This window comes from Diospyros lotus, chromosome 9 (assembly GCF_014633365.1).
Source record: "Diospyros lotus cultivar Yz01 chromosome 9, ASM1463336v1, whole genome shotgun sequence".
Taxonomy (NCBI): Eukaryota; Viridiplantae; Streptophyta; class Magnoliopsida; order Ericales; family Ebenaceae; genus Diospyros; species Diospyros lotus.
In genome coordinates this window covers 16,995,399-17,011,632 of record NC_068346.1, presented here as the reverse complement: position 1 = coordinate 17,011,632, position 16,234 = coordinate 16,995,399, and the positions used below count along the sequence as shown (strand labels likewise).

The following is a 16,234-nucleotide window of genomic DNA, read 5'->3' as shown; positions in this document are numbered from 1 at the left end:
CTTCGATCAAGATTATATTCAAAGTGTTTATGAGAGACCTAAACGAGAGAGTTTGTGGAAGACCTATACAAAGGGGTTTCTCGGTCCTTGGTGATTCCTCTCTTATCCTTTGGCTTTATTTATTTTTGGGCTTAATCCTTTTGTGAGTGGATCGTGATTCAAGATACATCAATTTTATTTAAAAATATTACTTAAATAAAGAGTTTCGATTTCGTATGTGATTAACATTGATGGTTGTATATTTATTTTTAGGCTTAATACATTTTTTAGTCTTTGGATTAATCAAAAAAATAGTTTTAAGGATATCAACTAAATTGTGCTTACTATTTATCCCTGAACAAAATAATTTTATACATTTTTAGTCCTTGACTTAACCGACGTTAATTGAGAAGTTAACTTTGCCTTGTCATGCTGCCACGTCACTGACATGTCACTCCTTAGCACTGTCATGTCACCACGGCTTAATGCATTTTTTAGTCCCTAAACTAATCAAAAAAATGATTTTAAAGATATCAACTAAATTGTGTTTACTATTCATCTATAAACAAAATAATTTTATACACTTTTAGTCCCTGGCTTAACTGACGTTAACTGAGACGTTAACTTTGTCTCGTTACGCTGTCACGCCACTCATAATATCCACGTCTGCTGTCCATATTTTTATTTAAAAAAAAATCTCTACACACACTCAACCATAGCTGCCGGCGGCCATGGGGAGCCTTTTTTCCCTCTTCTCCCTCTCTCCTCGTTTTGGACCGTTCTTGCCTTTGCACCCGTCATCAATTCAGCCATTGCCGGTTGCCTCAGAAAGACTAGGGGTCGGGGACCCTAAACCCAGCAGTTTGGGAATGGCTGGGGGTTAGGGACTAAGGTTCTGGGGTTCCCCGACCCCCAACAATCGATGGTCATGGAGGCTAGTTGCCTGACCGTTAGGTTCTGGGTCCCACCCACGGCTAGGTTGAGGAACCTAGCCTCCCCATGGTTGTAGTCGGGGAGACCAACTATGGAGACTTTTTTTTTTTATAAAAATATGAACACTAGACGTGAATATTATGAGTGACGTGGCAACGTGACGAGGCAAAGTTAACGTCGGTTAAGGCAGGGACTAAAAATGTATAAAATTATTTTGTTCAGAGATGAATAGTGAGCATAATTTAGTTGATATCCTTAAAATCATTTTTTTCATTAGTTCAGGGACTAAAAAATACATTAAGGCGTGGTGACGTAGCAGTGTTGAGAAGTGACGTGGCAGCGTGACGAGACAAAGTTAATGTCTTAATTAATATCGGTTAAGCTAGTGACTAAAAGTGTATAAAATTATTTTGTCTAAGGATGAATAGTGAGCACAATTTAGTTGATATCCTTAAAGCCATTTTTTGATTAGTCGAGGAACTAAAAAATGTATTAAGCTTTATTTTTATAATAAATAAATAATATTTATTTATTATAAAAATAAATATACAATATAACAACGGCTGATAAAATGAAAGTTTTAAATTTAAAAATAACATTTTTATCATATTTTATCGCGTGGAGAAGATATAAAATAACATATCTATTAATTTCTATCACTTCCTTTGCCAATTAGTACGTACGGAAAATGATTTCTTGCCCTTTGCCCAGACCTCTGATTTGGCCGTTAATCTTTTCCAATTTGGTTAGTAATAGGACCCCCAACTTTAATCATCGTTACTTTATTTCATTTCATTAAAATGATAAATCTTATTAACTTTTTCCCATAAAAATAATCAAATATTTCTTCATCCAGTAGAAAAGTCTTTTTTTTGAGACGTCCTCTCTCTCTCTCTCTCAGCAGAGAAAGTCAAATTCCATTGGTAGTTCGAGTTCTGGTGAGGTTATGTGGTGCTACTGGTTCTTCTTTTCCTTTCCAATTCCCTCTCATCCTTGTCTTCAGCTCTTCTTCATCCCAGCGGATTGAAACGAATAACTGTGCAAGGTTTTGTCGCTGTTCCTTCTGCTGAGTTTACCTTTCGACAGAATTTGGGAGGCAATCGTTCAAGAAAGCTTCAAGATTGACCCCATAAAAGCAGAGGTAATTCAAAAGCCACCTTCTTTCCCTTGATCTGATTCTTCTTTCTCCCCAATAGTACGTGGGTTTTCTGTACACACACACACACACATATATATATAGACAGATAGAGATAGATAGATAGAGAGAGAGAGAGAGAGAGAGAGAGAGAGAGAGAGAGTGGCTATCTTGTAATCTTCTGTGTGCCGAAGTCTTCAGTGCGATGATCTTTGTTCATGTAGTTCCTTTTCTGTTTCTGTTTTCTTTCGTTGTTCTATTCCCATTTATAGTTAGAATGGTTAGATTTCCGTTGTTTACACTTTACACTAGGTGCAATATGTCAAAATAATATTGAACTCTTCAGAAACAACAGAAAATTTAGAATAGAAAAGAAAAAATAATTTATACAAACCTGAAGACAAACCGATTTCCTTCATGTTGGCCTTTTAGGTTTGTAATGTTTCATATTTGTGATAGGATAATGGGTCTTGATGCGGTTGCTTATTTGTTTAATTTTCATCCATTGATATTTGTGTATGAAAAAGTATAGTTTCCTGGTGAGCCTAACTGGACTTTTGAAGGTTTTGATTGAATTTTGCATTGTGGATTTTTTGTTTGGAGAAAGTGTTGCCTAAATGTCTACTTATATGGACTGTTTTCTGGATCTGTACTCGTAAATTATCCAAAATTTCAAGTATGTTTGTGTGTGTCTCTTTGTTTGGAAATTCAATTTTTCTTTTCATTCATCACCATTGCATGAAGCTTTTCCATATGAAGATAGTTTCAGTACTTTATCTCATTATTCCTCTTGCTAGGGGGTTTCATCAGGAAGGGCATCCAGTGTAAAATTTTACCACATTGTTCTTTTGCATGGATTTTTATAGTCAATGTGACTTTTAGAAGTCAATTGACATTATAAATGTTGTGTGGCACCAACCCTAACTTCTTATTGATGATGATGATGATGAGTTCTTTCAATTGAATTGCTTTTTCTCAATAATACGATTATTTTGCATTTGACTTTTGTTTCGGTACATAAGAAGTGGGTCTTAGTCTATTAAGGATTTGCCACTTTGTTTACGTTGTTTGATATTTATGTTTGGTCAAGCTACTTCATTGGAACTCCACTTCAATTTCCCTCTATGGTTATAATCAGTTAATTTTCTGCTTTTATCTGGAACTATGTAAATTGGCATTCAGCTTTCAAGCTCTTGATATTATGTTTCTTAGTTTGCATCTTTATTTTTATGACAGAATTATACACCTGATTACCAATGTCCATCATGGCTGCACTGTGTTTGAAGTAAATCTGGCGTTTCTTATTATTAACTTATTTGAGAATAAATTAGTCATTCTATGAGAAGATAGGATTTTTTTTTTACTGCAAGTACATCATGTCATTAAGGATTTTCTTTGTTTTGATAACTGTAACTCCTTGTATATCTTTAACAGGATCCTCAAAAGTCTCAGGCAATATTTGGGAGCCAGTCATGACAACTGATACAACAGACCCAAGTTATTGGTTAAACTGGAGGTTCTTCCTTTGTGCACTATGGCTTTTAGCAGCTATGGTTGCTTCAGCAATTATAGCATGGAAATTTGAAGGTTCCAGAAAATCAAAAGATAAGAGGAGAGGTAATTTGCAAGACACAGTGGGAGCTGTCTACAAAGATGAAGCTTGGAGGACATCATTGAAAGTATTTCGACCTGCTTGGCTACTTGCTTACAGAGTCATTGCTTTCGGAGTGCTATTAGGGATGCTTATTGCCAATGTTGTTCTTGATGGTGGTGGCATATTTTACTTCTATACTCAGTAAGCTATTCTTCTCCGTTACATTCATATTTATTCTCATAATTACTTCAATTCAAACTGGATTTATAAGGTCTTTGATGATGCAAGAGAATCACCAATAATAAATATGATCTGACCTAGATCAACAGTTGAACAATTGACAACTAGAACCTTGTGACAACAATTATTGGATCTGCAACCACAACAACTGCTCATGGATGCCCCGGGATGGTTCTCCAATGCTTAGGAGAATTGGAACATTGTCAAGAGTGCCATAAGAATATATAGTTGTTCATCATACCTCACAATGTGGTGCATGTATACCCACATGCAGTGTTGTAGTCATGGTTAATTGAATCTGGGACTGTGATGTCCCTTATTGCACATGATAACGCTCATCTTTGATTATTCTACCTTTGGATGATATTATGGTATGCTTTCTTGCCCAAAAAAGATATTATGGTATACCTATCATTATCTTGAGATGCCAGGTAATCATCCAGGGCCAAGTGACCTCCTTTGATGACTGCTTTATGGTACTGAGGTATAGGTGCCTTACATGGCTCCATGCTTACTTGTAGGCTTTCTTGGTAAACATATCTGAAGTGTCCACTTGGCCTCATGTCAAGGAAGTATTGGCTTGCAATTTCACACTGTATCAGTCTTGAAGTGATTTTGTTGTTTGCAAAACCCTATCTTACCTGTTTGACATCCTTGCTCACATCCATATAACATTTCCTTGCAAATACAGCTTTCTGCAGAACATGATGTTATTATGATGTGTGCATCTTAGTTCTCTTGGGCTTATCTTTTGGCTCGTCACCTATATTAGCATATGTTCACTGGTTAGACTTTAATTGTTGGCTTAAGCTGGTTCTTTCTGGTTGTAGTTTAAAAGATTTAAATATAAATGCTAATACTGTTTCCTGTCCCAGCATACTTCAAATTTCAAAACTTCTGAGTTTGACTTGCTTCTTGTAATTTCAAGTACTTATGTTTTTTCGTAAACCTTCGTAAATATGAAAGATATTAGATTAAATTGTCGTGTGCTACATCACCTTGAGTAACAGAGATTGCCAAAATTACTGATTATTTTTTTGTTATGTTTGTTGATGATGAGCAGGTGGACATTTACTTTGGTGACCATATACTTTGGGGTATATTATCCATCCCGATTGTCATCTGGCACGCGTCGATCTCTATATTTTCAATTTTGACAGAGATGGAGTGATGGACTCCTTTTCTGTTTCTTCAGGAATACTGAGAAGCAGCCTTTGTTTCTGAATATATATATTGTGTCCATAAATGATAAAAATCCTGCTTTCCACCAGGTTGAACCATTTATGGTAGAAAGACATATCCCACTGCATACTCCGCCCACTAGACTGGCAAAAAATAAGAATAATTCTACAAGCAATAAGATAGAACGAAAGCATTGATACATCAGTCACTTAATATATTTCATTTTTATTTTATTTTTGTGCTTTTATGCCGATTTTTGAGTTTAACTTTCAAATATTTATTCATATATGTTCTTATGCATTCAATTTTCTTTTGCAGCTTGCATCTTTATTCTCCATTTATGGTTGTTGCCAATGTTGGAATGATGTTAGTGGCAATAGGGATGATCTTGTTGCTTTACACACAGAGCAGGGTGATTATGTGGATCCTATGATGCTGAATACATCCAAAAGCATGAATTCCCATGAAGAAGAACCTTCTGTTCATAGAACTGCTGGAAGATGGGGCTATGCCCTTCAAATTATTTATCAGGCAAGTGCTCTCCAACTGTTAGAGAACAATAATATCCTGAATCTACATTTTCTTGTTTATTTTTAGTGAGGGATAGAACACAAGAGCACACCTTTTGGTGATTGTCCCATGTCTAGGAGAGTTCAGTTTGAAAGCATTGATTAGGATTTGTGTTCAAATATCAGTCTTCGGCTTTTTTGAACACTCTGTCTTGAAGTAAAATTGAAGTGGTGGATATTGTTTGGGAATTTCATGGCGAAAACCAAAGTGAGGACCTATAGTTCTGAAACAAACACAAAAAGAGCAAAACGAAACAAAGAACCTTGAAAATAAAAGTGGAAACTATGAAACAAATATATTTTCAAACCACATTTTGTATACCACTAAACAGAGAACACTTTTTATGGTGGAATACTGACATTGAGAGAGTAAAAATTTTCTCGGTACCATTTATACTGGTCTCTTACTAAACCCTATTATTTGAAGTATTAATAGTTGATATATCTTCAGGGGGGCTGAACAAAAAGAATGCGTCATTGCAAACAAAGTTCTCCAACTGCACAACACATAAGACTAATTCAGTTTCATGTTTTTACATTGTTATTTGTAATACAATAATTTCTCTAACGAATAACCAATTTATGTAGGTCATAATATTCATTATCATCAACCATATAAAGCTTAAAGAAAACCACTCTATCAATAAAAGTAAACTCCTTGTGTACCAACTTCATCAATAGATTTTGTTCTCTCACCACATTTGAGAGCACATGCTATTCCACTTTTGCTTGTCTGCATTCCACCAATACCGTATGGCACAGGCCTCACAGGCCAGCAAATTGTAGCTTGCATGAGCTCTACAAGAATACTGTGGGATTGTAGCTTGCATGAGCACTGCAAGAATACTGTGTATGCCCACATGGAAAACTTCAGCAGGCATCAGTTTTAAATTGAGTTGTCATAAACTTGTAAATTATCTCTTACAACGTGGGAGAATGCATTGAAATTCAGGGATCAGATTGATCAAAACCGTTCTTTGTCAAGGAACTATAAATTGGGGTAGCTTCCTTAGTTATAATCAAACAAGTTCAAGAGCTTAAAAAGAGCATTCTCTTACTCTCTTTGCCTCAAGGTTATGTTTCTAAACTCAAGTGAAGGAAGAAGGTGCAGATTTAGCCACTTCAATATTATAGCAGATAGTCTAAGTCCTGCACGAGAGTGATTGAGACCTTCAGCCCAAGACATTTGGTATCAGAGCCACAGCATCGACCTAGCAACTGACAACTTGCTCACAGTTGGTGGTTTGTGTTTCTTAGTAACTTGGTTCTTTAGGAAATTCTACCACATCAAGATGGTGATCCAAGCCCAACCAATTAAGGCATTGGAGAGTCAATGGACAAGTTTGCTAATATAACCTTGAGACTGGAGGAAAAGGCTTCATGATCTGGGAGGCTAGCACAACATATCCCGTAGACATTGAAGGACTTCGAACTGAGGTAACAATTTTACTGCAAGAATTAGTGGACGCAAACCGCTATGTCATTCTATTGACACACCTAGTAGCCTTGGGAGATGCCAACATGGGCGAAAGCAGTGTGGTAGGGCCATTGGCAGTAACAATGTCCAAGGTCCCTCACATGCGCATGCTCAAACCCTGTGAGTATGGAGATGCTTAGGATGCCAAACAGTTTGAGAATTTCATCTTTGATATGGAGCAATACTTCCATGCTGTACAGTCAAGGAGGACTAGAAGATGATGGCAACTATGCACTTGGTTGGAGATGCCAAGCTATGGTGACAATACTAAGTACAAAGAGATGTAGCAGGGATAGTGTCAAATCCAAACCTAGGAGGAGCTTAATAGGGACCTTAACCTACAAAGCCTACAATTCTTCCCCAAGAACATGGAGTACAATGGTAGACATGCTTTATAATCTAAGGGACACTGGCATTGGTAAAGGCCTTGCCAAGCAATTTGCAATGCCGATACTTGTCATTGAAGATATGTCTTCGAAAGATAATTGTGCTACTTTCTAGAGTAGACTGAAGCCACGGGCCAAGCTTACACTACATATTTGAGGGTGCAGAACTTGTCAAATGCCTAGGGCTGGTGGAAGGCCTTGTAGACATCTAGTACGTTAACCTTAACAGTGGGATTAAAGGTGGCAAGTCGCGTGTGCTAAGTAAACCCGAACAGTGGAGGAGCTGATGTGGGTCTTCTTCAAGGGGACAATCTAGGTTCTAATTTTATGGAGCAATCTATGTTCATACAGTTACAGCTGAGCTTCCAACAGGAGCCAAACTAATCCATTTGCATCCCTTTGGAAATGGTTGCAATAATTCCAACCTTTTAACTTGGATTATTTGGGATAATATGTGCTATATAGGTAATGTTCTTTCCTTTTCTCTTTCCTCAATATCCAAACAATACTCTTAAGGCTAGATTGCCATCCAAAGTAAATTTGCATTTCCTGTTTCTTGGAAAGTAAAATTGTGATAATAATTTTGTACTAATATACCAAGCTCAACCTTTGATGTCATAACCTGATCCGACAGGATCACTTATTAAATATCTCCTTACTTAGAGAGAAGAAACAAAATTAAATATATCAATTTAAACCAGAAAAATGTCTAGTGTTCTCACTTTGATTGAAGGGCTCAAAAAGTTAAAAGTTGAGAGAGATAACATGTTAAAGGAGCTAGTTTGTTGCTTTTTATCTGAGGCTGAATATTAACTGTGAACATGATGGCTTCAAATGTGGTGTCTTCTTATCTTTTTGATTAGAAGTATCATGCTGAAATTTATTTCATTTTTTCCTGACAGATGTGTGCAGGTGCAGTGATGCTTACTGATATGGTCTTTTGGTTCATAATTTATCCATTTCTCACCTCAGATACATACCGATTGAAGTTTGTAAGTTTCAGCACCTTAGTCCTGCTTGTTTGTTTTCTTCAGCAGAGTTGTATGCACATGGATGCCAAAGCTGAGTCCTACCAATTTATTAGGAATTGAATAATAGAGATCGAGAGACATAGCCTCTCACTTGATTGAGCATACATCTTTTTCTTTGGATTGATAATGCTTTGAGTCAGTGATCCATTTTGACTTGTAAATCAATATGCCAAAATATTGTTCAGATGGGACAATATGGCAGGAACCGAATGTAAAACAAGTGCATTTGCTTATAAGTTTATCTCTCTGCAGATATGTGTCAGAATATAGCAGAAGCACCAAACAGCTACCTACTTTGAATTTATATATTTCCTTTCCTTGATACTAGTGAATAAAGTTGAGAAATTGTTCTTCAATTGCAGATGGACGTTACCATGCATTCACTTAATGCTGTTTTCCTCCTTGGTGACGTGATTCTAAATAGTTTGGTGAGTTATGAGTCCTTGTGATTTGGTGGCTTTTCAATTTCTAAATGTCATTCCTAACCAACTAGAGTTTCATCTGCTACCAGAGGTTCCCTTTCTTTCGAATAGCGTATTTTATTTTATGGACAGCTGTATTTGTCATTTTTCAATGGATCCTCCATGCCTGTGTTTCAATGTGGTACGTTCAATTTCTTGATTAGCTTCTGCTCTTTCCTTCTTTCATTCATTCTTTCTTCTCCCTCAGCACATGAATAACATCTGTTCTTTACTGTAACAAAATCCCCTCTGTTGCAGGTGGCCATATTCGTTTCTTGACTTATCATCTCCATATGCTCCTCTCTGGTATGCATTGCCTCGTGTATACATGCATTTTTGTGTTGTGAATATTTAATTTGAAGTCGTCCGTTTCTCACATTCTGTATCCAATCATATTCATCTTCACTTTAGCAAATGGTAGTTCCTGTGAAATTCATATTTACTTTGCAACAAGAGGGAGTATATGATTTCCTTGTTCTTAACTACTGAAACCTTGGCCCTTCAATTAGAATAAGTTATCCACATTATATTTCCTGGTGAATTACTAATAAAAATGAATTAGGTTCACTTTCTCGTCTGACTCAAAATAAAGATGGGTTTGCTCCTCTAGAACATTGTAATGGATGTTGAATAATTAATTATAACCACCACAGCAGGTGCTAATTACTGTGGTTCCACACCATAAATCAAATTTGAAACGTCTTTACCAAAAGGTGAAGGCTAGGGGTGAGCATTATTCGGTTAAAACCAAATTTTCAAACCAAACCGATTAATTTTGGTTTTTGGTTTGGTTTTTATTACTAGTATTTGGGTTGGGGTTGGGATTGGGGGTTTGAGATTATTAACGAAATTGCCACCTAAATAAACTTAAATTGATGTCTATAACAATAATTACTCGCTAACTAAATTGTCTTAAATTCCTAGTAAACTTTCTTAATATTGGCTATTTTTATTAATTTGTGTCATTCCAATTAAAACAGTATTTAAGAATTTTGGTTGAGCTCGGTTTTGTTACTTATAAGTTCAGCTAACTTTATTCTGAATGCTCGCCAATCGCCCCTGGAGAGGGCATCTACCTCTATTCCCCTGTCTCGTTTATTAGTATGTATTCTGGTTTATGAATTGAATCCATTTTCTGCTGCTGCTACCCTCTTTTACAGGTACTTGGCAGTGGGGATACTGCATCTCCCGTGCTACTGCATCTTCGTTCTAATAATAAGGATGAAGCACTTCTGCTTGTCGAGATTATTCCCGGGTACGAGCTGAGAGAACAAATCATCTCATCGAGGCAAAGAAAGAGACAACTCTGCTTTAATTAAACCATGCTTCCTGGAAGCACTACTGGAAGCAAATCATTCTTTCCTATTTGTACGGGATGCAACTTCATGGTCTTTGGCATACTGTTTGTTGATAAGTTCTTCCCTTTTTTTCTTGGTGGCAGTGGCTGCCTGCATTCTGCTGACTTTTGAGTGAATGGATGGAGAGTCATAGTCGTGGATGTTGATGGTCTTTTAGTGTTGTTTGTTAAATAAAAAGTGAAAAAAAAAAAAAAAAACAAAACTATAACTAGAGACATATGAGCTACTACTGTCGCCTTTGAACTTCTTATTAATTTATTAAGAGAAGTCAATACGGCTGCTATTTTTGGAAGCAGTAAAAGCAAGATCGGCCAAATGCCTTGCAAGTTGTGGGGCTAATTAATAGCCCACCGAAACATTGGTTTGTTGTGAATTGGTTGGTGGCGTAAGTAGGTACCAAGTCAATGACCTATGGTTGGTGGCTGGCTAAGTTATGGCTGGGAAAGTGTCAAAGAGCTGTATAGAATTGACCATGGTCCCGGTGCCATGCCTAGTTAAATATAATTTTGGACTACCCCGTGCATCTTTACGTTATTTTATTTTTTTATTGACCATGAGAATTCTCTCTTTTTTCTTCTTTTTAACATAGAACACAAAATCAAAGGGACTAAATGATCTGATTTTTAATAGATCTTCTAATGTCAACAATAATTTCCATCTTTACATAGAAACATCAAACATTATAATGCATCTACTTGACACATCATTCAAAGGCCACAAAAAGTGAAGTTCTTAGTTATAACTCAAAAGAATTTTGTAGTTTTGAGATGAAGGTCAACCTTTTTCGAAAAAAAAAAAAAAAAAAGGAACATTACTAAAACCCTTTTGAAAGTGCTATTTTCCATGGGGATGGGGGCATGGTTTTGTGCCGTCTTCTTCGATGAGTTGTTGGGTTGATTTTGTTAATTATATTATTATTTTTATTCACCTGAGGAGTCTAAATTTTGTCCAACTAATCTCTAAGAACGGTGATCTTTCTCTCTAATGTATCTCTCGGATAAATCCAGATGCGGTCACAGTTTATATATATTTAAAAGTTGAACGTTCGGGGCAATTTATATGGAGCTTGCCTTTAGCTTTATTGTTGCATTTCAATTAAATGTTGTATTTCAGCAATAATTCTGTATTCTAAATCATCGCACTGATTCAAACTTTGATATTTCATATAAAACTTCAAGTGATTTACCACTGCACTATATCCGAAGACGTCAATTATATTATACTATCACCACTCAACATGCCATTTGTTTTTTTTTTTTTAAGTCACTTAACATGGTTTGGCTTACCCGCACCATTTGGGAGACCCCACTGGCGGGTGACCATACAAATTTTTGTTGCAATATTCCTAAATGAATTATATGCTATTATAATAACTTAAGATTTTAAATAAGAATATAAACTAATTTATATTATTGAAATATAAAAAGATGTCGGTTAGATTTTTTTGGTAAATAAAAAATTACAAAAAAAAAAAAATATCAACACTAAGAGACTATGGGAATGTTTAAACCCATGACCTCATGTTTAGCATGAGAGCCGAATCATCACTTAAGCTATTCTTGAAAACAGCATTGGTTGGATTTGACTGATAGGGAAACACTGTTTCTGTGGATGCAAAATAAATTTCTTGTGTTTAAGAAATAACACTCTCATACTTGAATTATAAATTGTTGTACATTAGAGATAAGTCTTAAAAGAATGTATCAAATGATTAAATAGTTTGAGAGAATTGACAAAAATTGTGTTATCAATTGAACACAATCATAAATTTATTTATAGAAAATTTTTTCTCTAAACTCCAAAAATTTTGCAAAATGGAAAGGGTCAGAAGGTAAAAGACATTATCTCGGTAAATACTCCGATGCCTGAATTAAATTTCTAGAACATATTGTAGAGTTCTTAAAAAAGTTGAAGAATCTTACTTGGGAAAGCGTGCTTTCTTCTATTTATAGTTAAGCTAGATGCGTAATGATAACGATTTCTGATTTCTTAGGAATAATATTGATCTCGTTAATCATAATCTACTATACAATTTTAGAGAAAGATCACAAAGGTATGTTTGCACGTCTTTTACGCTAGAAATACCATGTGGAAAGGTCTTTAAGAGACTCTCAAGACTTCCTTCAAGACTCTAGTCTTCCCTTGGATAGTTGTCTTACCCTCTCTTGTTGGACCCTTTTGACCCTCCCTTGTTGGACTCTTTTGAGAAGGTCTCTCAGGGATTCTTTATGTGAAAGAGTCTATTGGAGACTCTCACATGTATATCAATTTATATGGGAAACAATTTGATTGTGAAACCTTCAAAACATTTTGTGAAGGCTAAGGATACAATTGAGGATAGGTTCGATAGCCCACCAACAGGCTTAAGGACAAGTAAAAGCCAATAATAGGACTATTCTACATGGGCTAAAAAGTTGCCTAGAAGAGGTTAAGGGAGCTTGGGCAAATTAGTTACCTTTTATTTTATAGTCATACAAAAAACTGGTGATACCTCATTCAATTTGGTATATGGTACGGAACGCTCATACTAGTAGAAATTGGGGTTGAATCTCCACAAATGAACAAATTCAATGAATAAAATAACTCTGAAGCTTTAAGAGAGAACCTAAACTTGTTAGAAGTGTTGAGTTTCATAGATTCAAAGACAATAGAAATTTTAAAAAAAATTGGATCAACCAAACTCTTTGGCTACTCTTGAAACTAGAAAAGATCGGATCTAGTTTGCAAATATATAATCTCTTCAAAAACAAAGAACATATAATGAAAAACCAAACATTTTGATTGTTCGACGCTAGAAATGATGAATCCTTGTGCCACGAGGTGTTACCCACCCTCTATGAATGATCTACATAAAAGAAAAGCTTTAATCAATATCCATGAGCATGCCCTTTCGATCTCTTTGCATCAACCATGCAAGATTTAATCCAACTCTTGAAAATTTTCTTGGTTTTTATCAAAATCTATTTTTTCTCTAGAAAGCAAAGGAGGATGAGGCAAAATGAAGAAATCTCTCAAACCCTAGTCAAACTATGGAATTAAAAAACCAAGGCCCAACCCATGGGTGAGCTAGCCGCACAGGCTTGAAGCGCGCCTGGCCCAGCCATGTGTTGGGCCGTGCCTTGTGCGACCCATTGCTGTTTTCCATCTCATTTTCCTTTTTGCTCATTTTGTTGACATCCTATGAACTTTTCCGCAAGTGCTAACTCACCCCAAAAATCCACAAATTCTTCCAAGTCCCAAAAACATTTTTTAGTCCCAGTGAATTTTTCATGAAACTTCTTTTTATTTGTGTGACCTTATAGATTCACTATGGAGATGGAAAAGAGAAATTTATAGAATCCAACTTCCAATAAAACTTTTTGATTATGATATGTAATTTATTTCATCTCATGACAAAAATTATTATCTTGCTCTTAGACCAAGATTGATGTCTAGCATCATGTCATGGCCCTCATATCATAATGAAATGCAAATGACACTAAAGATGAATCTTTCTGCGACGAATTCCAGTGCTATCGATCCCTCTATCATAATGTCCCGGTATGGTCTAAAAGTATGGTAAAATGTCAAATCTCTAATAACCAACACTATATGTACGAATGCTAAGTCCACAACTCGTATAATTGAATTAATAACTTTTATTAATTCTCAACTATTCGCATTGGCAAGCGACTTCCCGAGTAGTGACTTTATCATTCACATAGGCATATACCTTTTTAAATCTTACTAAGTTCGATAAATTCTATCTTGTGTACTCATCTACCTTCATATGATTCGAATCATATTCAATAACCATCCTATTAAGGACCTATCTTACTGGACCTCGTACAGTGACATCAAAGCATGACACTCCTCATACAAGATAACTGTGGTACCTCAGGACAAGAGATTACTAGCACCTGTCGCCACATAGAACTCCCAATTAACATTTAGTAAGAATTACCATTTGGATGTTCTCAAGTTAGATCATTCAATGAACTCATTTACCAATGAACACCTATACACTTGTATTAGTGTCATAACACAAGTAGTCAACTACCTCTCTTACGAGTATGCACAGTGTGTACCGGTCTTGACAGTACTATAGAGACCCCACTCTATAGTTCTATGACCAGGAATAGTTTAAGAATGAAGCATTCGATCTCATTAATATGATCTCATCATAACTCGATTGACATTGCTACACTCTTTGGGATTCATCTAAATAGAAAAATATAAAGATAAACATATTGCCAAGTATTAAAAGAAAAATACTTTTATTAATCAAAATATGTCCGAGATTAATAAGAGATGCAACCAACTCACAACTCTTATGATTGACTTCCTAGGTTACAACTCTATCAAGAAGAACAAAGAGACCAGGAGTAAAAAGCCAACCATTGGAAGATAGAGATTCATGTTAATAAAGTTGGATATAAACAATCCCCTCAAAGAAGAAAGAAAGCTACATGCCAATTGGGATGGCCCTTATAGAATCTAGAAGAAGATCAAGCCCAACACTTGTATACTACAAATGCTTTAAGGAAGTAAAATAGACAAGACTTAGAATACTAATCACTTGAACTTGTATTTCTTTTTTTATAGATGATGTATTTTCAAATTGCCTTGGTAAAGAACTTTCATCCTATTGCAATTTTTTTTTTTTTTTGTATTTTGTTTTCCAAGACAATAAATGCATAAAAATGACCGAAAGATCGATAAACACACAAACCTAGCATTAGAAGTGAAAAAAGCATGAAAATGATCTAGGGTTCACCAAGGAGAATAAAAGATGGATGGATAGATAAGTCTAGCATCAGAAGTGAAAAATGCATGAGAACGATCTAAGATCCATCATCCAAAAAAATAAAGGTTGTTAAGACATACAATGAGCTATAAAAGCCAAGGTTTCGAAGGGGAAACACTAGAGCTCATTGTGGATGCAAGCAATAAAACGCTTGAAGAACTACAGGGCCAAGCATGAAAAACCTTGAAGCCCGTGGTTAAACCCTAATCACGTTTAACATGGCTTAGGATCATTTTGGTCTCAGTTGAAAGGAAAAGCACAAAGAACTACTAAGACATACAAGGGTCAAGCAAAATTGAATTTCTATTCAACTAATGGGTCATAGAAACTAAGGACTAGCTATGAATGCTTGTAGGTACCCGAAAAACAACCAATATGAGAATCCTTTGATAGAATAAGATCCTTCAAAGGATTGGGGAGTGAACCTAATACTCTTCCCCCGAAGTGCAAATGTGTATGCAACAAATTATTTGAAAATTTTCAAACAAATTTTAAGGACGAGGTGCATCAGCATTATGGCTAACTTAAGAAATAACAAAATAACTAGCTAGTAGGTCAGTTTATATACAAGTACATGTTTTTGAGTTAAATAGTTTATAATGTAAAATTTTGTTATGGAATTCAATCATAAAGACATAACGACGTAATAAAATAGACATTCTCATTCAATTCGAGAAGAAAGACATGTACGCCATGAAAATAAAAATAAAACCCTAGTACTACAACTCAATCGGGCTAGGAGGAATCTTCACTTAAGGCACAAAAGACTGGGGAAGAGCTCAAAAAATGACCATCGTTGAGGAAGGATGAATAGTTTCTGTAAGTAACTCGGTGACTTGAGTAGCTGCAGCCAAGTTCTCAGCACTGAGTACAGGATTCTCTACCATGTCCGAAGTGTTTACATCCAATTCCACAACAGTGTCGCTTATCTTAGTATTCCCCTAACCACTTGAATATGGCTTCCAAAGTTTGGAGAGATTATCCAAATCATTGACCAGGTAAGAATTGAGATAAGTCTTCAAGCTCTCAAGTTCAAGATAATAGAGACGCCAATCTAGAGCATTGAAACTTGAGGCTTCAAAGTAAAGACCAACTCATCGAAA

General features: G+C 35.7%; 1 protein-coding gene across 1 annotated transcript; it reads left to right on the top strand.

Annotated features, from left to right (window-relative positions):
* Positions 1–1,783: 1,783 nt before the first annotated feature.
* On the top strand, positions 1,784–10,547 carry LOC127810449 (uncharacterized). The gene is made up of 9 exons (XM_052349951.1): positions 1,784–2,053; positions 3,482–3,842; positions 4,945–4,978; positions 5,382–5,594; positions 8,398–8,487; positions 8,889–8,954; positions 9,038–9,129; positions 9,246–9,293; positions 10,148–10,547. The coding sequence occupies exons 2-9, from the start codon at positions 3,520–3,522 to the stop codon at positions 10,251–10,253; spliced, it is 972 nt and encodes a 323-aa protein (XP_052205911.1). The 5' UTR covers positions 1,784–2,053; positions 3,482–3,519; the 3' UTR covers positions 10,254–10,547.
* The last annotated feature ends 5,687 nt before the right edge of the window (positions 10,548–16,234 follow it).